This window comes from Dipodomys ordii, unplaced genomic scaffold, assembly GCF_000151885.1.
Source record: "Dipodomys ordii isolate 6190 unplaced genomic scaffold, Dord_2.0 Scaffold55, whole genome shotgun sequence".
In the NCBI taxonomy this organism is placed as follows: Eukaryota; Metazoa; Chordata; class Mammalia; order Rodentia; family Heteromyidae; genus Dipodomys; species Dipodomys ordii.
In genome coordinates, this window is record NW_012267271.1 from 5,943,974 (window position 1) to 5,963,960 (window position 19,987).

At 58.4% G+C, this 19,987-nt stretch overlaps 1 protein-coding gene across 1 annotated transcript in view; it reads left to right on the forward strand.

The window, feature by feature from the left end:
• The first annotated feature begins 15,148 nt into the window (after positions 1–15,148).
• The window catches only part of Ncs1 (neuronal calcium sensor 1), a 21,045-nt gene continuing 16,206 nt past the window's right edge, over positions 15,149–19,987 (forward strand). Inside the window, exons 1-2 of the mRNA XM_013021283.1 lie at positions 15,149–15,227; positions 19,801–19,825. Coding sequence (XP_012876737.1) covers positions 15,149–15,227; positions 19,801–19,825 — 104 coding nt within the window. The remainder of the gene's footprint in view (positions 15,228–19,800; positions 19,826–19,987) is intronic.

The following is a 19,987-nucleotide window of genomic DNA, read 5'->3' on the forward strand; positions in this document are numbered from 1 at the left end:
GGAATCGAACCCAGGGCCTCAGGCATGCAAGGCAAACGCTCTACCAATGAGCCACCTTCCCATCCCACGATTTGCATCTTTGACAGCATGGGCAGTGCAGAACCTGGTTCTGGGGAGCCCCTATTGAAGGGCTGTGGTTGTAACAGAAGCCAGTGGGTCCCAAGGCCGCTGCATGCCAGCTGTCTGCAAGAGCAACGGGCCCAGAGGAGGTTCTGGACAGCCGTGCCTGAGTTGGGGCTGGCTATGGTAGCATCTTCTTTTTGTGCCAATCCTGGGGCTTAAATTCAGGGTCTGGGCACTCTGCCGCTCGAGCCACTGTTCCACTTCTGGCTTCTTTTTGGTGGTTATTGGAGATAAAGAGTCTTACAGACGTTCCTGCCTGGGCTGGCTTCCAACTGCAATCCTCAGATCTCAGCCTCTTAAGTAGCTAGGATTACAGGCGTGAGCCACCAACCAACACCTGGCAGGCTGTGTTTTTCAGTAGTGATTCTCCTGTCCATGTTCCATGTGTCTACATACACACACTTATGTATGTGTGCATTTGTATATGCATGTGTATAAAGAGGACTTGTTCTCAGGCCACAGATGTGGGCTACCCCAGAAACACCTAAACTCAGCCTGGCCAAATCCCCTGGTGTGTCAGGCCTCGTGGTCCGGAGCATTTTCCCTCCCTCTGCAGATAAGCGCATTTAGGCGATCGCCGCTTAGAGCTGCCCACATCCCCAGTCTGTCCAGCAACAGCAGCTTAGCAAGAGCCTTCCACCAGCCAGCCAGGATTTTCAGAGCAGTGCTTAGCACGGACAGGTGTGTATGTGAATATGCGTGTGTGCGCGTGCGCACACGTGTGCCTGTGTGTGTGCACGCTAGGGCTTGAACTCAAGACCTGTACCCTGTCTCTTAGTTTTTTCACTCAAGGCTGATGCTCTACCAATGGAGACACACTCACCCACACCCACACAGCACGCTTCCAGCTTTTTTGTTTTGTTTTGGAAGTTAATTGGAAATAAGGGTCTCTTAGATTGGTCTTCCTAGGCTGGCTTCAAACCACGATCCTCACATCTCAGCCTCCTGGTAGCTAGGAGGCTCCTGCTCATTGCCAGTTTCTCTGAGCTGTGGCTCGGGCTCTCCCTGCTTGTTGGGGAGGCTGTTGCAGCCTGCGTGGCCAGGCTGCACATGGGCCAGCTCTCCTCCCAGCTGACCTTACTTCCCACTTCGGTTGGTGCAGTGAGTGCACATGGTGCCTGGTTTGAGATCTCACACACACACACACACACACACACGCACACACACACACACAGAACATGGTGAGCGCTCTGCTGCTAAGCCACACCCCAGCCCTTCAGTTCGACGTGGGTCAGTGTTTTTGTATGTGCCAGTACTTGGGCTTGAACTCAGAACCTTGGCACTGCCCCTGAGCTTTTTGACTCAAGCCTAGTGCTCTACCACCTTGAGCCACATCTCCCCTTCTGGTCTTTTGGTGGTTAATTGGAGAAAAGAGTCTCGTAGACTTTATAGACTTCTGTCAGGGCTGGCTCTGAGCTGTGAGCCTCAGATCTCAGCCTCCAGAATTGCTAGGATTACAGGCGTGCGGCACTAGCCTGGTTCCAACCAATCCCCAATACAGTTTGCAGGCAGATTTCCCATCTGCATAGGTGGCTTTTCTTGGGACCCTGGTCTTGGAGCCCGGCACAGAGGGCATTGGAAGGAAGAGGCCTGGGTTGGTTTCCTGTGCTGGCAGCCACCCCCTTTACTTGTCCACGTTTTCGTGGCCCTGACCCGCCATCCACCGATCAGCCTGCCGGCAGAGAAGCAGAGATGTCGTTGCTGCCCTGGGGAGGCACTGGGCCAGGCAGCTCGGGTCCCTTCTCCTCGTCTAAGCACTGTGAAGGCCTCTGACAGCCGGATTCCCGCTGGCCAGGGCCGCAGGCAGAGTGTTGGTCCCTGGAACTGCGGCTCCCGTGCTTGCCAGCCCTCCCCAGGGACCCTTGTTCCACTCGTGGTCAGTTTGGCTTTGGCCTTGACCTTGCCAGCCAACCTTGAGTCTCTTCTCCACGCTCACGTCGGTGCTGCGCACCCAGTGGCCCCAGAAGGGTCTTCGGTTACCTTCCAGGGTCATTCCGGATGGGGGTGGTCCTAGAATGCAGGGGGCCCCTTGCTATGGGCTGTTCTCTAGTCATCATCCCCTTGCCCCTCTTTCTGTCTTTCTGAGACAGCAGGACAGTGCCTGCCCTGAGCAGGGGACAAGTAAGAGCCCCTGGGGTGCCCCCCTCCGCCAGGCAAGGAGGAAGAGGAGGGGCTCCCACAGTCCTGGGGTGCTGCCTGAGGGGGTGGGGACAGGGAGCCTCCTCCCTTAGCCACTGAAGGTAGAACCAGGATGCAGCAAGAGAACCTAAGGTTAGACTCTTGCCCCAAGGGTGGGCTTGTGCAAACCAGCAGCTCCGTGCTTAGGAAAGGACTACAGATGCATTGGCCGCTGCACACCCCCTCCGCTCTGCCGCTCTTCTCTGGGCACCGGGGCGCTCCTGGGTCGCCTGCCTGCCATCCATTATGTCACAGACGGCCAGACAGTGGCCGGGAGCGCTGCCCTCTTCCTGAGGGAGGACTGGGGTGGCACAGGCAGGGCCTGGCATCTGACAGGACTTCAAACCCACCCTCCTCTGCAGGGAGGGGCTACCAGTTCCTTCTGTCCCTTCCCCCAGGGGACCAGAACCGCGGTGTCATGGGACAAGCCTCTTCCAGCTGTGGGGCCGCCGATGGGTGGCATGTCTCTCCCAGAAGGCCCAGCTCTGCCTTCCAGAAGCCCCTTCCTGGCTGCAGCCCAGAGCACGGAGCGGGTGATGGAGGCCGGGGGGCAGGGGAGGGCAGGGACAGGGTGCAGGAAGGACGCACTGCAGGTCTGTCAGGAGGAAGATACAGAAGGCCTTACTAGGATGTCTTTATTACTTTGTAGATTTGACATTATCTACTTTGTATTTCCTGACTTAAAAGCCAGGCTCCGGTAGCTCACACCTCTAATCTTAGCTACTCAGGAAGCTGAGATCTGAAGACAGCAGTTCAAAGCCAGCCCAGACAGGAAAGCCTGTCAGACTCTCCACCCCGGAAAAAGCTGGAAGTGGATCTGTGGCTCGAATGGTAAAGCACTAGCCTTGAGCAAAAAAACAAAAAAGCTTAGGGACAGCACCCAGGCCCTGAGTTCAAGCCCAGAACTGACAAAGGAAAAAAAAAAAAAAAAAGCAAACCCTACTGGGAATGTTTGACTAGGTGATTAACTGCGCCTCAAAGACATGCTTCTCAAGGGTGGCACATCCTGTAAATTCTCCCAACTCCACCCTTGTCATTGGCAGCGGTGGCTTCATCCCCCAACTCCTGCGGTTCTGGGGAACATCTATGTTGTAAATCTTTGTACGACTCTTTCCTTAAAGAAATTAAGCTTTAGGGGGGACAGTACTAGATTTTGAACTCAGAACCTCGTTCTTGATAGGATGGTGCTCTACCACGTGAGCCACATCTCCAGCGCTGTTTTTCTCTGGTTACTTTTAGGACAGGTCTCATTCCCAGCCCTGCATGCTCTTGAACTGCGATCCACCTACTTTTGGGCTTCCTGCTGTTACTGGGCTCAGAAGCACGCAGGCTTTCCCCGTGGAGATGGGGTCTCTTGGACCTTCCTGCCCTGCCTGTCCTGGAACTGCAGTCCTCCGGATCTTAGCCTCCCACTTACTTTGGGACAAGGCAAACACCCCCTTGTCCAGCTGTGGGCTGAGGACTTTCCTGCCTGGTCTGTCCTTGAGCCTCCTGATCTCAGCCTCCCGATTCCTCACATATTTTGTTAGCACATACTAATTGTATGGTAGGAGGTTCTCACGGCGCTATTTCCATACATGAGTTTAATATACTTTAATCGTATTCTCTCTCTCTTCCTCTCTCTCTCTTTCTTGTCTCCCCTTCCCACCTCGTTTTTGTCTTTCTTACAATTAGGAAATTTTTCCATACATGCATATAATGTATGTCAATCAGATTCAGTCCCTCTAGTACTCGAAGGCTCCCCGCCCCTCCCCTTAAGCAATTTTTAACAGGTTTTATTCTTTTATTTTCATACACGTGGATTAAGTACTTGATCATTTCTTCTCCCCCCAAACCCCGTGTGTGTGTGTGTGTGTGTGTGTGTGTGTGTGTGTGTGTGTGTGTGAGAGAGAGAGAGAGAGAGAGAGAGAGAGAGAATGTGTGTGCCAGTACTGGGGGCTTGAACTCAGGGGCCTGGGCATTGTCCCTACCCTTTTTTGCTGGTTAACTGGAGATAAGAGTCTTTTGGATTTGTCTGCCCTGGGCTGGCTTTGAACCGAGCTCCTCAGGACTCAGGCTACTCTGGAGTAGCCAGGATGACAGGTGTGAGCTAGCTGCAGGCTGGCCTCAAACTCACGGTGCGCCTTCCTGCCTCTGCTTCCCTGGGATTACAGGTGTGCGCTACCACAGCCATCTTACGGGTCTTTTGATTAAAAATGGCTGCATTGCTGCCCAGAATGGATGTTCTCATTTATCTCCCTAGCAGACGTGGATGAGGGAGCGCCCTCTTGCCTGCCTTCCTGTCAGCACTGGGTATTATTATTGTCTTAATTACTGCCAGCTTCATGGGAAGAAAAGAAGCCCCCTGTTTCCAGTTCATTTCTTTGGTTGCTATTCAATTGAATCCCAGCATCTTTGAGCTGGAGGAGATGCTTGGGATTTGAGAGGCCCACATCCTAATTCTCCGGGGGGGTCAGCACAGTACCACAGAGGTGAGCTGTCTCCATGGTAACGTGACAAGCAAGAAGCAGGGGCCCAGCACCCCCAACTCCTGGGAAGATGCTTCTTCCACTGTGCTGGGGCTGGGTGGCTCCTGGGGTCCAGGTGGGCCTGTGTTGCTTTCTTCATTGCAGATTTCTGGTTTGGTTGTTTGTTTAGCGAGGCCTGGAGCTTGAACTCTGGGCCTGGGCACTGTCCCTGAGCTTTTGTACTCACGGCTAGCATTCTACCACTTGAGCCACAGCTCCCTTCTGGCTTTTTTTTTTTTTTCTTTTGGTTGTCAGGGGGCTTGCACTCTGGACCTGGGCGCTGTCCCTCAGTTCTTCAGCTCAAGACAAATGCTCTACCACTTGAGCCACAGTACCAGTTCTGGTTTTCGGAGTCGTTTATTGGAGATAAGAGTCTCATGGGCTTTGCTTCCCCGGCTGGCTTTGAACTGTGATCCTCAGATCTCAGCCTCTTGAGTAGCTAGGATTACAGGCGTGAGCAAGTGGCACCCAACTTTTTTTTTTTTTTTGTAGTTTAGTGGAGGTAAGAGTCTCACAGACTTTTCTGACTGGTTTCAAACTGAGATCCTCAGATTTCAGCCTTCTGAGTGGCTAGGATTGCAGGACCACCAATACACCTGGCTTTTTATTTTTAAATTGTATTGAGACTTGAAATCAGGGACTGGGCACTGTAGCTACAATTTTTCACTCAAGGTTGGAGTTCTTCTGCTTGAGCCAGAGCTCCACTTCCAGCCTTTTTTTAAAATTTTGGTAGTTAATGGGAGTTAAGTCTCGTGGACTTTTCTGCCTTGACTGGCTTTAGACTGTGATCCTTCAAGCCTCAGCCTCCTGAGTGGCTAGGATTACAGGCGTGAGTCACCAACGGTGCCTGGCTTGGCTGCCTGGCTTGACGTGGTTCTTTTTGTCCTAAATGTCCCTGGCAAGCCTGGCAGGGAGGAAGTCAGTGTCGATTTAAAGGAGCACCCTCGTCCTTGTCCCTGCCTGACAGTACGGCTTACCTGTCCTGCATGAGGTCTCCTTTCCAGGACAGAGGAAGTTGGGGATTTGTGTCCAGCTTCCAGGTAGCTTGGAATTGGGGTCAGATCTCTGCTGGGGGGCAGGACCGTCCTGTGGCTCCAGGGTTTTCGGCTGTGCCCTGCTCTGGCTGCGTGGTCGTGGACAGCTGCTCATCTCCAGCCCAGGTGCCTTGTGCAGGACACTGGCACGGGCAGCAGCATGTCTTGCCGGCAGGCACCGGTCCTGGCACTGGGTAAGCACTTACCCAGTGTGTGCCCCGGAAGGTCCTCCTTGGGGTGCAGAGGACTGGCTGAGCCTGCCGGGAGGTCAGAGGGCCAGCTGTCCCACAGCTGTGCTTTTGGATGGGTCTGGCAGTGGCTTTGGCCTTGGGCACCGAGCTGCTGGCTTGATGAACTGAGAGAGTGTTGCTCAGAGCCCGGGTGCTGCATCTAGGGCTCAGGGGGCTGGAGAAGGACCAGCCTGGGCTTAGTCTCCAAACCACTGTGCCCTGGGCAGTGTCTGGGAACAGTGCTTTTTTTTTTTTTTTGTCGGTCCTGGGGCTTGAACTCTGGGCCTGGGCGCTGTCCCTCAGCTCTTCAGCTCAAGGCAAGTGCTCTACCACTTGAGCCACAGCGCCACTTCCAGTTTTCTGGTGGTTTATTGGAGATAAGAGTCTCATGGACTTTTCCTGCCCAGGCTGGCTGTGAACTGCGATCTCAGCCTCCTTAGTAGCTAGGATTACAGGCGTGAGCCACCCGTGCCCTGCAACAGTGTTCTTTCTTTTCTTTTCTTTTGTTGTGCCAGTACTGAGGCTTGAACTCAGGGCCTGGGTACTATCTCTTAGCTTACTTTTTGCAAGACTAGTGTATGAGCCACAGCTTTACCTCCTGCTTTTTGCTAATTAATTAGAGATTAGAGTCTTACAGACATTCCTGCCTGGGCTGGCTTCAAACTATGATCCTCAGATCTCAGCTTCCTGAATAGCTAGGATGACAGGCGTGAGCCACTGGTGCCTGCCTCCATGGTCCCTTTTCTTTTCTTTTTGTCTTTTATGGGGCTTGAACTCTGGGCCTGGGCGCTGTCCCTCAGCTCTTCAGCTCAGGGCAAACGCTCTACCACTTGAGCCATAGCACCACTTCTGACTTTTTCTGCTTATGTGGTACTGAGGAATGGAACCCAGGGCCTTATGCATGGGAGGCAAGCACTCTACCACTGAGCCACCTTCCCAGCCCCCATGATCCTTTCTGAACAGCATTCAGATGGTCAGATATGTGAGTGTGTGTCACACAACAGGCCGGGTGGGGGCGGGGGGTCTTGGGAAGGGGTGTGCTTGGGCTCTTGGGCTGGGCCAGCTCAGCGTCTGGAGGGTTCTGGGCTTCCTGTTGCCTCCATCCTCGTCTGCAAGTTGGAATCAGGACACTGCAGCCACAGGTCTGTGAAGTCTGAAGCAGACACGAGCAGACACAAGTGTGTCTCAGGTGCCCCTGCTGCTTCCTTGATCTCCTGGGAAGGCGGAGAATGTGTAAGCAGCCGAGGGCTGAGTCTGGTATTAAGCATGTCTCATGTGGTCTAGGCCCGTGTTTGGGGTTCATGTGTATTTTTTTTATCACCTTTCAAGAAGCTAGTGTTGCAGACAAGGCAGGGAGGCTCGGAGGGGCAGAACTCACCTGTGGCCCCAGTGCCCTGGGACAGCCGGTCCAGTTGGACGTGGGGCGTGCCCGCGTGAGCGGCCCTGTGCCGGCGGGGGTGCCGGGTGCGGGAGACGTGCGCAGCGGGGGCTGTGTGGGTGTCGCAGGCTGGTGGTGGGCGCCGCGGGTCACGTGGGTGACTTTCTACTCCCACGTGCACACTGGGAGTGTGAGTGACAGGATGGTGTGTGGAGCGGGCGAGCCCCCGCGTCTGTGCACACGCGTGCAGGTTGTAAGTGCCGACGGGCCTGGGGTGCCAGGGAGGGAGGGAGACCCGGACAGGCCGAAGCTGGGGGCTGCTGGGTCTCCGTCCCTGCCCCCTCCCGGGGGGGCTAGCCATGGGGACACTTGTGCCCACCTTGCAAAGGGTGCGGAGGAGGCTGGTTAGTTGGGGTCCTCCAGCTGTCACCCCGGGGTCACAGTCTGCAGTGCCAGGGCTTCCTGCGGGCATGGGGCGATCTCAGCCCTGACTTCCTGCTGGTAGAGAAAGAGCTGGGGGGGGAGGTTGGGGGGCAGTTGTAAGGGAAATTTTGGGGGTGACCAGGGAATGAGGATAGGAGCTTGAATGCAGGGATCTGGGTTTGAACTTAGGAGCTTAAGCTTGCTTGGCTTTTTGTTGGTGATGGAATCTTTTAGGCTTTTCTGCCCGGTCTGGCCTTGAACCATGACCTTCTAGGTCACAGCACTACTTCCGGTTTTCTGGTGGTAACTGGAGATAAGAGTCTCAAGACTTTCCTGCCCCAGCTGGCTTTGAACTGAGATCCTCAGATCTCAGCCTCTTGAGGAGCTAGGATGACAGGCGTGAGGCACCGGCGCCCGGCTCTCTCAGCCTCTTGACTAGCATTGTGAGCCACTGTCCCTGGCTCCTCTGAGCTTTCTTACCCTCTGGTGCAGCCCAGGTCCTGTTGGACAAAAGAAGAGGCGGAGGCTGCACGGGTCTCCGTGGGCTCAGGCCACAGTGACAGCCTCGGATGGCCCTGCAGTGCACGGCAGCCTAGAAGCTGCTAGGGAGCTGGCTGGTGACCCTGGCCTACCCATGATGCTTTGTGCTTTCCAAAGTGCATGTGCTAGGGTTGCTTTGGCTTGCTTCCTCCCGCTGACGGGGCTGAGGGTCACCTGTGCTGCCCACTGGCAGTGCCTGGAGGAGGGGGGGGCGCTGGGCCTGGGAGTTGGGGCGGGGTGGAGGGGGCGCTCTCTGCAGAGGGAGCCGAGGGGGGGTCCCTGGGAAGGGGTGCAGAGCGGCTGCTGGCCCTGGAGACCAGAGGGTTGTGCGGGCCCCTGTGCAAGCTCCCCACAGGGGAGGCTGGGCCGCAGAGGAATGTGGCTTTGAGGAATGTTTAACCCGGGGAAGTAGCGCGAGCTTGCTTGTGGGGTGCGGGCGCTGCTCACTCCCTCCAGCCTTGGGGCCTTGGCTTCCCGGCAGCGCTGGCCTTTTGGGGACAGGATGTGGCCTCCTTTTTCCTTTTTTAAACCAAGGAGCTCTTGTGGGAATCAGAAAAGGCTTTGGACCTGGGGCCACATGGCTGGCTCTAGCCGCTCTGCCCGGGTGCCCTCCCTGCGCCCAGCTCCACGCCCCACCCCCTGCTTCTCTTCCGTGGGACAGGACACGGAGCTGGGTGCTGGCTCCAGCTCAGGGACCCCAAGGCCTGAGTTCAAATCTAGCTCCTATGCTTATTAGCGCTGGGACCTTGGCCAGGCCCTGTCTTTGGGGCAGATGGGGCCGGCCAGCCCCTTCCCCCAGTGTTGGCAATGGAGTCAGTGTGAAAACACCCGCTAGAGTGCCCCGTGTGCCCTGTGTCAGAGTGTCCTGTGTCCTGGTGGCTTTGCAAATCAAGTGACAGAACTGTGTCTCCTGTACGCTTGCTGCTGGATGGCTGGGTGACCCCCCAATTATGCTTTGTGGCGACCGAGGGGCAGCCCGATGTCTGGCCCTTTTATTTGGCTCCTCCCTGACCACCCTTGCCCCTGTACCACAGCCCGTGGCCACTCCCACTGGAGGTGCCCCTGGGCTCCAGTGATCCTGGTGAGACCCAAGATTCACCTCCCTGCTGGCTTACATAGGTCAGGACAAGTAACAAAAGCAAACAGCCAGGCGCAGTGGCTCATGCCTGTCATCCTAGCAATGCAGGAGGCTGAGATCTGGGGATCAAGGTTCGAGGCCAGCTTAGGCAGGAAAGTCTGAGACTCTTATCTCCAAGTAAGTAGCAAAAAGCCAAAAATGAAGCTGTGGCTCAAGTGGTAGAGAGCTAGCCTTGAGCACAAAAGCTCAAGGATGGTGCCTAGGCCTTGTTCAAGCCCCATGATCAGCGTAAACAAACTAACAATAACAAATATATAAACCAGCAAGCTAGAGAAAGATCAGTTTCTCATCCATCTCTTTGCCAGCCCCTCCTCCTTCCTGGTCTCTCTTGCTAGGCTAGAAGATCTGGGTCCCTGCCCACTAGGCCTGCTAGGGTCCCTGCCCACTAGGCCTGCTAGGGACCCCAGCCCCTCCTCACCATCCTGGGACGGGGGAGATGAGGAAGGTCCAAGCTCTCCGCGACCCCCCCCCCAGCACCTGCCTCTCCCAAAGCTCCAAGGCTTCCCATTCAAGGCAGGAGACGGGGCTATTTTTGGCACTGTGGGGGGAAGCCAGTGTGTTCCTTCTGTTCAGAAATACATGGTGTGCGCTGGGGAGGCTGGGGGCCACCTTGAAGCCTGTGATGCCGGAGGGCCCCCCGCCCCCCTGTCCCCCCCACCCCCCTGTCCCCCCCTCATGGTCTTGCTCCCACTCAGCCACGAGGCTGCACCAAAGCCCCAGCGGAACACGATCTTAATTAAAACCAACAGCAGCTGGCAAAAAAAAAAAAAAAAACAACCACCAAAAATGAGTGCCCTGGCTGCCATTCCTGCTTCTCAGTTCCACAAGCTGGGGGCCCTGTGAGCAGTGTTCTGGGCTCTCTATTGGGAAAAGCAGGCTGGGGAGGGGGGTGGTTCCCGGGCCCTGTGGGAGGCCAGTGTGACTTAAGGCCAGTGTGGCAGCCTCTCCCCCCGCCATTCACCAAGAGGCTGAGCTGGCCTGGACATGCAGCTCCGAGGACCCCGGCAGGCTGGCCAGGTGGACTGCCGGTTCCCCTGGCGGTCAGTTTGGTAGGGGACCAGACGCGAGACCCAGACAAGGCATGGCACTGTGTCATGGACACCCTCCTGCCCCCCAAGGTCTTTGGGGGCTTTCCTGGAAGTCTGACCGGGATTCCATCTTGTCTGGGTGTCTTTGGGGGGCTTCCTGGAGGAGGCCATATCTCGGCTGGGAACGGAGGGAACAGTGGTTGCCAGGAAACAGTGAAGACCCGTCTGTGTTTTTGTTTGTTGACTTTGGCAGCCCTGTCTCTGGGACGAGTGGGCAGCGCAGTGGCACAGCGCGGTCTGGGGAGGAGGAGAGTGTGCGGGGCTCCAGGGTTTGCTCCCGGGAAGCATCGTGGTCTTCAGGTCTGGCTGCATCAAGGCAGTCCACTCTGAGGGGCTGTGGCTGAGAGGGGGTGCAGGCGTGGGTACCCGAGGCACGGTCCCAGCCGAGCTGTCGGGGCAGATCCAGCCCAGGTCTGGCCTCCACGCTGTCCTGAGCAAGCTGCCCCACCTCTAAGCTGCAGGTTCTCCTCCATCCGCTCCATACCGTGTCTGCTGCGGGAGGAGCAGTGGTCTACACCCTGGCTGGGCTTTGTCCCCCCCCCAGCATACCCTACCAGAAGGAACGGCCTGGGAACTGGACGTAACCCACTCAGGCCACAGGGCCCAAGGAGATGAGGCTTGGGATGGACACAGCACCTGCCTCGCGGGCAAGGCCGCTGCCTGGCTCCTGCAGCTGGAGGCCCAAGGCGTGGGGCCGGTGTCTCCGGCTGGGGGCAGCCCGCTCAGGGTTCCCCAGCCCCCAGGCACGACTCCAGGTGACTCACAGCGCTGCCTCCACTGGGAGGGCAGGTCAGGCCCCGCCTCCATCCTGGCTCTTAAAGGGCCCCGCACCACCATCGCCAGCCACTGGCCAGGCAGCGTGGGTTCCTGCCCCCAGAGCCTGGGGGGGGGTGGCCGTCCAGGGGCCGCAGCATGGGCACAGCGCTCTGTCTCAGGAGGTTTCCAGCGGCCAGGACTGGAAAGACGGGGATGGACGGGCTTCCCTGTCTGGTGCTCCCCTACCCCCCCTGCCTCCCACACCCATGCCTGTTGTGTCCTCCTTTAGTGCCCTCTGGCTTTTCCAGGAGGGGCTTTGCACCCTCTTTGGGAGGGGGTGTCTTTCTCTTTATCTCAGCTCTGCCTTGGGGGGTTGGGGCTCCATGCCCCCACTCCTGGTGGGTTTCTTGGTGCTGTGACCCTAGTGACTGACCAGTCTGGCTTGGGCTTGAGCTGTGGTGGAGACCAGGCTCTCCCTGCCCCGGGGCTGGGGGAGGCCGGGAGAGGGGCAGGCTGAAGCAGGAAGGCGGGGGCCGGGCGGAGGGGACGGACGGAGGCAGCCCCACAGTGCACCCTCACTGCCCAGTGTCCACCTTGTTATTGGCCCTGGTCATCCTGCCACGCCTCTGGCTGTTGTGGCACCTTTATTAATAATGGTTGGGGCTCCCTGGGCGTTCAGCCTGGCACAGGCCTGCCTCTTGTGGCCTGTGGTACCCTGGTCTTCCTGCACGCTGAGGTCCGAGCTGTGGAGAGAAGGATAGATGGATGGACAAATGGATCAATGGTCAAGTGGATGGATGGATGGGCAGGTGGATGGGCTGATGGATGGATGGATGATCAAGTGGATGGATGAATGGATGGATGGAAGGTGGATGGGTTGATGGATGAGTGGATGGATGGATGGACAGGTAGATGGGATGGATGGAAGATGGATGGACTGATGGATGAATGGATGGATGGATGGACAGGCGGATGGATGGGTGAGTGGATGGTCAACTGGATGGATGGATGGTTGGAAAGTGAATGGATGGGTGGTTGAGTAGATGATAGATGGGCAGGTGGATGGACTGATGGTTGAGTGGATGGATGGGTGGATGGATGGATGGATGGATGAACATACATAAGGCTTGTCCCCATCCTCTGGGCCTGGTGGAGGGCTATTCTTCCTTTGGGTTGCACCTTCACATGCCCCCCAGGGAGCCCTCCTGCGCCCTCAGGTCAGACTGGGGTCTACCTGAGTTCTTCCTGTGCACACAGGGGGCGGCCGAGGGCCGGGACCCATCTGGGTCACCATTGTGCCTTCAGCGTCCAGCCCAGGGTCCAGCCCATGGGCGGTGGGGGCTCAGGACTTCATTATTGGATGAATAGGAGGCTAAAAATATTGTTTGTTCTTTCTGTCCACCGTTGGGGGGGGTGGTCACCACCCCCAGTTTACGGCTAAGGAAAGTAAAGTTTCAGAGAGGTGAGTTCAGTTGCCCAAAGGATTCAGGGCCCACAGAAGGACTCAGTTTAAAAGAACACCCTCCCTGAGCCAGGCACCTGTGGCTCCCGCCTGTCACCCTAGCTACTCAGGAGGCTGAGATCTGAGGATTGCGGTTCAAAGCCAGCCCCGGCAGGAAAGTCCGTGAGACTCTTTTTCTTTTCTTTTTGAGTCCGGTCGTGGGGCCTGAACTCTGGGCCTGGGCGCTGTCCCTCAGCTCTTCAGCTCAAGGCTAGTGCTCTACCACTTGAGCCACAGCGCCACTTCCGGCTTTTTTTCTTTTTGCTTATGTGGTGCTGAGAAATTGAACCCAGGGCCTTATGCATGCAAGGCAAGCGCTCTACCACTGAGCCACCTTCCCAGCTCTGTGAGACTCTTATCTCCAATAAACCACTGAGAAAACTGGAAATGGCTATGGCTCAAGTGGTGGAGCGCTCGCCTTGAGCTGAAGAGCTGAGGGACAGCGCCCAGGCCCAGAGTTCAAGTCTCACAAGGAAGAAGGAGGAGGAGGAGAAGGAGGAAGAGGACCTGGAGGAAAACCCTGCACTCCCACAGGCCCCTGAGGAGGTCCCCAATTGAGACAGAAGATGGGGTTCACATGCTTTGGGACCCCCTGCTTTAGGAGTTTCTGGGTCTGGCAGGTAGAGATGACGTGAAGCAGAGAGGAAGCCGCAAACCTTCAAGCATTTTACTGACGCACGTACAAACCCCATGTGTCAGTCCATCAGGCAGCAGAGGTGGGCAGGGGAGTTGGCTAACCGGAGAAGGGATTTTTTTTTTAATTTGTTGGCTGTGGGGCTTGAACTTGAGGCCTGGACGCTGTCCCTGAGTTTTTCTGCTCCAGGCTAGCGCTCTACCACTTGAGCCACAGCTCTACTTCCGGTTTTCTGGTGGTTCATTGGAGATAAGAGTCTCAGGGAGTTTCCAGCCTGGGCTGGCTTTGACCCGTGATTCTCAGATCTCAGCCTCTTGAGTAGCTAGGGTGACAGGCGGGAGCTCCCAGCGCCCCGCAGGAGGGCTGTTCTGATGGCCCTGTTTGATCATGAGCCCCAAATCTCATCCACTCTGATGTCTGAGATGCAGCAGGAGCTCCCCCCAAGCTCTGTCACGGTCTGGGGGTGCTCAGTGGCCCCGTCTCCAGCTGAACTCCTTGAGCCTGACTGGGCTGCCTGGCTGGGCATGACCTCTGACCCCCCAGCATCCTCCCCCAGTTCCCCCCTCTGCACACTGACTAGGGTGGTGGTCGGCCTCACTTCATCATTGAAGGAGCCTGTCTCCTCGGCCTGGCCGGCTGGGACGGCTCAGCCAGCGGAGCCTGGGGCTTGGAAGGATCCAAGGAGCCAGGAGGGAAACGGGACTGGGCCTGGGATTTGTGGCTGGGAGCTCCTGGCTGGTTGTGCCAGGAGCCAGGGGGTGCGCTCTTCTGGGTGGTGGGGACACAGTGATGGGGGGGTGCCCGATGGGTGCCAGAGCCCTTGGTGCTGAAATGGTGCAGCTCGCTTTGCCAATCCAGGGCTCAGAGTGGCAGAGGGCCGGTACTGGAGCCAGGGGGCTCCACCGGTCCAGCCCTGAGGCATCTTTTTTGGGGTACAGTCACCGTCCTGCAGCCCAGATGCCCAGGACGGCCTTGGCTTGGGGACACGGGCCGCCAGGACTGGGAGGGAGGCCGCTGGAGTCTGTGTGCCACGGTGCAGGGGTGAGGCCAGAGCAAGGTCAGAACCCAGTCAGCTGCGCGACTGGGCTTGGGGTCCTGCATGGGGTTACAGAGCACCAGCCTGTGCCCCTCCCCTCCCCGGCCGTGTAGGGCCCCCGAGATGCAGTTCTGGGGTGGAGGGCTGGTGCTCGCCACCGCCCAACAGCAGCAGTGGGTGGCTACGCAGGGGGCGCAGGGGGAGGGAAGGGCGGGCCCCACCCCATCTTTCCTGTTGGCTGCTGTGTGCCCAGCACCGGGCCGCCTGGCTGGCATAGCAGACGTGGGTGGTGGAGGAGTGCTTGCCAAGGAGGCTGGGCTGCTGCCACTCCTGTGGGGGAAGGGAGGCCGGAGCAGGGAGGGCTGGGGCTGGGGGGTCCCAAGTCCAGGGTGCTGTCCAGGGCCAGGCCAACCCAGCCGAGGGAATCCTGGCAGCCCAGGCAGGGCCAGCCTCGCTGTGGCACCCAGGGGCACCGGAGGGAGGGGTGCGGAGAGGTCTGGCGCACACACGTGGTAAGACTCCCATCGCATGCCCGCGCGCGCCCGCTGCTCTGTGCCAGGCCCCGCGTCTGCCTGTGCCGTCATGCCCTCGGCTCCACGTCACGGGCGTCGGAGTGGCTCTGCACCCACCGTCCCCACGCGCTTCCCGGGGCTCGGGCCTGGTAGGGGGTCCGTCCCCGTGGCGGGTCTGTGGGGGTGATCTGGGCATCTCGGGCATTCACGAGACACTGTAGGAAAGGGGCGCAGCCAGTCTCAGGACCCCCAGCCCCAGCCTCTGGAGGAGCCCCGGGCTTCCGGGCCCTCTGGAGGAGGGGGTCAGCGTTAACCCTCCGCCCGCCTGCCCTGCCTCCCAGGCTGGCGCCCTGAGACACATTCGCCCCCAGTGGGAGGGCCGCTTCCATTCACAGGTCGGGAAGCAGGCCCAGGCCACAGTGTGGTCCCTGCAGGGGATTGGGCCTCCTTGGGGATGAGGGGGTGCAGAGCTGAGGGGGTGCCGCTGCCCCTTGTCTGGGAAGCCGTGCTGTTGCGGCTGTGCTGGGGGGGGTGAGGAGGAAAAGGCCCCCTCCGGCCCTGCCTCATGCAGTCGGAGTGTGAGGCTGACCTCCACTGAATCTTGGGGACCACAGCAGAGATGTTCACAGCTGCAGGCTGTGGGGCCGAGGCCAGCGGTGGACAGGGGACCCCTACTCTGCAGTGGAGAGAGGGGTTCATTTGGGGGTGGGAAGGGCAGGAGGAGGGGCCGGGGACCTCCAGGGCCAGCTCAGAGGAGCAGAGCTAGGGGCCCTGCCAGGGGGGGCGTGGCTGGTTGGTGAGGAGCATGGGCTCTCAGAGGAGGCCTAGCACTGGAGGTGGAGGCCAGGAGGCCTCTGGAGGGAGGACAGCCGGTGACTAGAGGCTCAGGAGTGTAAGGGACTCCAGTTTAGTAAGAAGGGTCACTGGTGGCCAGGCCCAAGGCCCCTGCGTTCTGCAGTGTTTCTGGCTCACGGGGAGAGGGGAGGTGGGTGAAGCCGGCCCAGGCCTCCACGCTCTGCGGCCCGCTCTCTACCTCCGCCGCGGCCAGAGCCCCCCCCTCCCCGCCCCATCTGTTCTGCTGTGTTTGAGTTGAGCTTCAGTCAGGAGAAGTATTTTGCTTTAGGGAAATGAAAATCAGACTCAACATTTATCCTGGGCTCCTGGGACCGGCTCTTGTGTTCGCTCCTGGCAGTCGGGAGCTGTGTAGAGGGGAGGAGGAGCTGCTGGGGTGGGCGGCCGCCCTGGGCACTGAAGGGAAAAGGCTGGCAGAGCAGGGCAGCTCTGGCTCTCGGTGGGGTCGGTGGGAGGGAGGCTGTGCGGGTGCTCTGTGCTCCTTCCCACCCCTTCCCATGGCTCTGCTATCCTAGACATGAGACCCCGAGGGCCAGTAACTTGTTCACAGTAGCACAGCCTACAAAGTGGCCGTGACAGAACCGGAAACCGGAGGCCTCCATGCCTCCAGCCCGGCATTAGGGAGGTTAATTAGAGATGGAGCGTCCCAGACTTTTTCTTCCAGGCTGACCTCAAATCTTGATCCTCAGATCTCAGTCTCCTACTTAGTTAGAACTCGTGTGTGTGTGTGTGTGTGTGTGTGTGTGTTCTGAAGGTAGACCAGGAAGTAGTGTGCGTGCGTGCGTGTGTGTGTGTGTGTGTGTGTGTGTGTGTGTGTGTTCTGAAGGTAGACCAGGAAGTAAGGAAAAACAGTGAGGGGCTGACACAAAAAGTCCCCAGGGCCATGGGCTAGGAAGGTGGCTCAGAGATAGAGTGCTTGCCTTGCATGCATGAGGTCCTGGGTTCGATTCTTCAGCACCACATAAGCAGAAAAAGCCGGAAGTGGCGCTGTGGCTCAAGTGGTAGAGGGCTAACCTTGAGCTGAAGAGCTGAGGGACAGCACCCAGGCCCAGAGTTCAGGCCCACAACCTACAAAAAACAAAAAAAAAAAACAAAAAAGTCCCCAGGGCCGGACACCGGTGGCTCACACCTGTCATCCTAGGTAGCTAGAGACTGAGATCTGAAGATCACAGTTTGAAGCCAGCCAGGGCAGAACATAGTGAGACTCTTATCTCCAATGAACCACCAAGAAGCCAGAAGTGAAGCTATGATTCGAGTGGTAGAGTGCTAGTTTCAAACAAACAAACAAACAAACAAAAAAGCTCAGGGGGCTGGGGGTTTAGCCCAGCGGAAGGGCGTCCTCCCGGCACGTGCAAGGCCCTGGGTTCGGTCCTCAGCCCTGGAAATAAAAAAAAGCTCAGGGACAGTGCTCAGGCCCTGAGTTCAAGCGCCAGAACTGGCATGTGTGGGGAAGTCAGGATCGCTGCCCGGGGGACGTGCAGCGGCTGGTCCCTAAAGGTCAGGTCCCTGCTCAGGGCTGGGTAGGGCTTTGCTCATGACCCTGCTCACTCCCTTGGGGCCTTGGGCCTGCTTGCTAGTCTCCCAGTGTTCCGGTGGGAGTGTTCAAAACATCGGAGCCCGGAGCCCGGGGGCAGGCTGCTGGCGTCCTGTGAGAGGGAGGTCTGGTCAGGGGAGGGGGGAGGGGGGGAGGGAGGTCCAGTCAGGGGAGGGTGTAGGGGGGTGGTCTGGTCAGGGGGAAGGTTGGGACTTGGAGCTGGCCCCCTCCCCCTCTGGTCTGGTCAGGCCCACAGCAACCTGCCTCGCTTTCTCCTGTGTGCAGCCCCTGCTGTAAGTCCTAGGATGCCACCCTTTGCCAAGGTCACTCAAGGTCATGTAGCTCCTCGCCTCCCTCAAGGTGGGCCAGGGTGGGGGGTCTCTGAGGTACCCACCCTGGACCTGGAGCCCCCTACTCAGGCAGGCTGGCATCCTGACCCCCCAGACAATGAAAACAGAGCTGTCTGAGCCTCGCTTTCCTCCCTGGGACAGTGGGGTTCACCTTCCATGGGGTGAACAGCTGGGAGGAAACTGAGGCCAGAGGCTCGCTTCCCAGCACCCACAGCGGGCAGCCCTGGGCCTGGGGGAGCGCGGCCCAGGCGCCCAGGTTGGGCCCTGGAGAGCGAGTTCCTGCTTCCTACGTTAGCCCGCACCCCGCAGCCCCTCGTAGCTGATTCTGGGCAGCCCAGGCTGAGTGAGGTCACCCCATCTCACTTCCTTACCCAGTGCCCTTTGGAGTACACTTTGGGGTACAGGGTTCTTTGGGGGGGTTGGTCGTGGGTCTTGATCTCTGGGCCTGAGCGCTGTCCTCAGCTCTTCAGCTCAAGGCTAGCGCTCTACCACTTGAGCCACAGTGCCACTTCTGGCTTTTTCTGCTTATGTAGTGCTGAGGAATAGAACCCAGGGCCTCAGGCATGCAAGGCAAGCGCTCTACCACTGAGCCACCTTCCGAACCAGTTCTTAGTTTTTTGTTGTTATTGTTTGTTTTGCCAAACCTTCTCTTGTTGTTGTTGTTAGTCCTGGGGCTTTGAACTCAGGGCCTGGGCACTGTCCCTAAGCTTCTTGTGCTCAGGGCTAGCACTCTGCCACCTGAGCCACAGCACCACTCCTGGCTTTTTCTGTGTTTGTGGTGCTGAGGAGTGGAACTCGGGGCTTCATGCATGCTAGGACAAGCACTCTGCCACTGAGCCACCTTCCCAGCCCACGTTTGCATTCCTTTACAGTAGGTCTGGCTTTTCAGGAAACTGGGCCCACCCGGTCACACCCCTTGCTGGGGGTAGGAGGGGGGCCAGGTCTGGCTCTGATCCCCAGACCCGAGTTCCCATACCCCTTCTGCTGCTTCCTGGCCTCCCCTGCCTAGGCTTCTCGGCCTGCAGCCAGGGCAGAGTAACACTGCCCCCCTGGGGCAGCTGAGCCAAGGCACACGGCCGCCCTGGGCCCGGCCCGGCTAGCGCTGGGGGGCTCCGCAGCGGCTACCAGCTGGCTTGGGGCGGTTGTTGGAAAGTCCCCAAGTCTGAGCTCACCCCACTCCCTCCTTGTATCCTCTGGGAAGAGATTCCAGATCTTTCCACCTGACCTCTGCCTCATGCCTTCTTACTGTCCATCCATCCATCCATTCATGTATTCCGTCACCCCACAAACCTGTGTTCCAGAACCTTCCATACCCACTAAGTTTCCAGGGTAGCTGTCTGTGGCAGGAACTATACCAGGCCTGAGTTTGGCAGAGGAGGAAGCGGAGTCAGAGGGCATGCAAGGAGCTCCCTCGTGGTCTCGCGGACATGGTTTGATGTCCTCAGTCAGTGATGCTACAGAGAGCCTTGTGATTCTGGCTTTTTTTTTTTGGATGCAGAACTTTCCAGAAATGACATTCCGTCCCATGTGTGGTTCTGTACAGGAGGGCTGTGGGGCTTGGCGCCAGTTTCTGCCATGTTCCCCGCTCACTGTTTCTGCTTCTGTGTGGCTCCTACCACGTCCTGCCCAGAGGGGGGCTTGGAGTGTCCCCCAAGGGGACCGGGGGGGGGCTGCTGGGCTGGGAGGGGCTCGCGGGGGGCTGGAGCTGCTCCCCCCACGACCCTGCCCCAGGCTGGGGGCTGGGAAGGAAAGTGTTGGGTTCCCTAAGTGTCGCAGTGTGTTTTGGGGTCACCTGCACCTGTGGCACCGCACATGGGTGAGACAGGACGGGGGAGGGCTCCGGGCTCTGCCCGCCTCGGCGGGGAGCCCGCTGACCCTTGACCAGGCCCCTGGTGGGGGAAGGGGAGGGAGACCCCAGGGAGTCCGTGCCCCCTCCCCCCAAGCTCCTCACCCCCAGCTAAACACTGCCTGTCTTTTCTCTTGCAGTCACTGAGAAGGAGGTGCAGCAGTGGTGAGTAGCCGGTGTCCCCACTCTTGGGAGGGCGTGGGCCTGGGTGGGTGGGGCTGCAGGGCCCAGGAGACAGCGCGCCACACTGCACCGCACCACACCACACCATACACACCACACCCACCACACCACACCCACCACACCACACCACACCACACCACACCA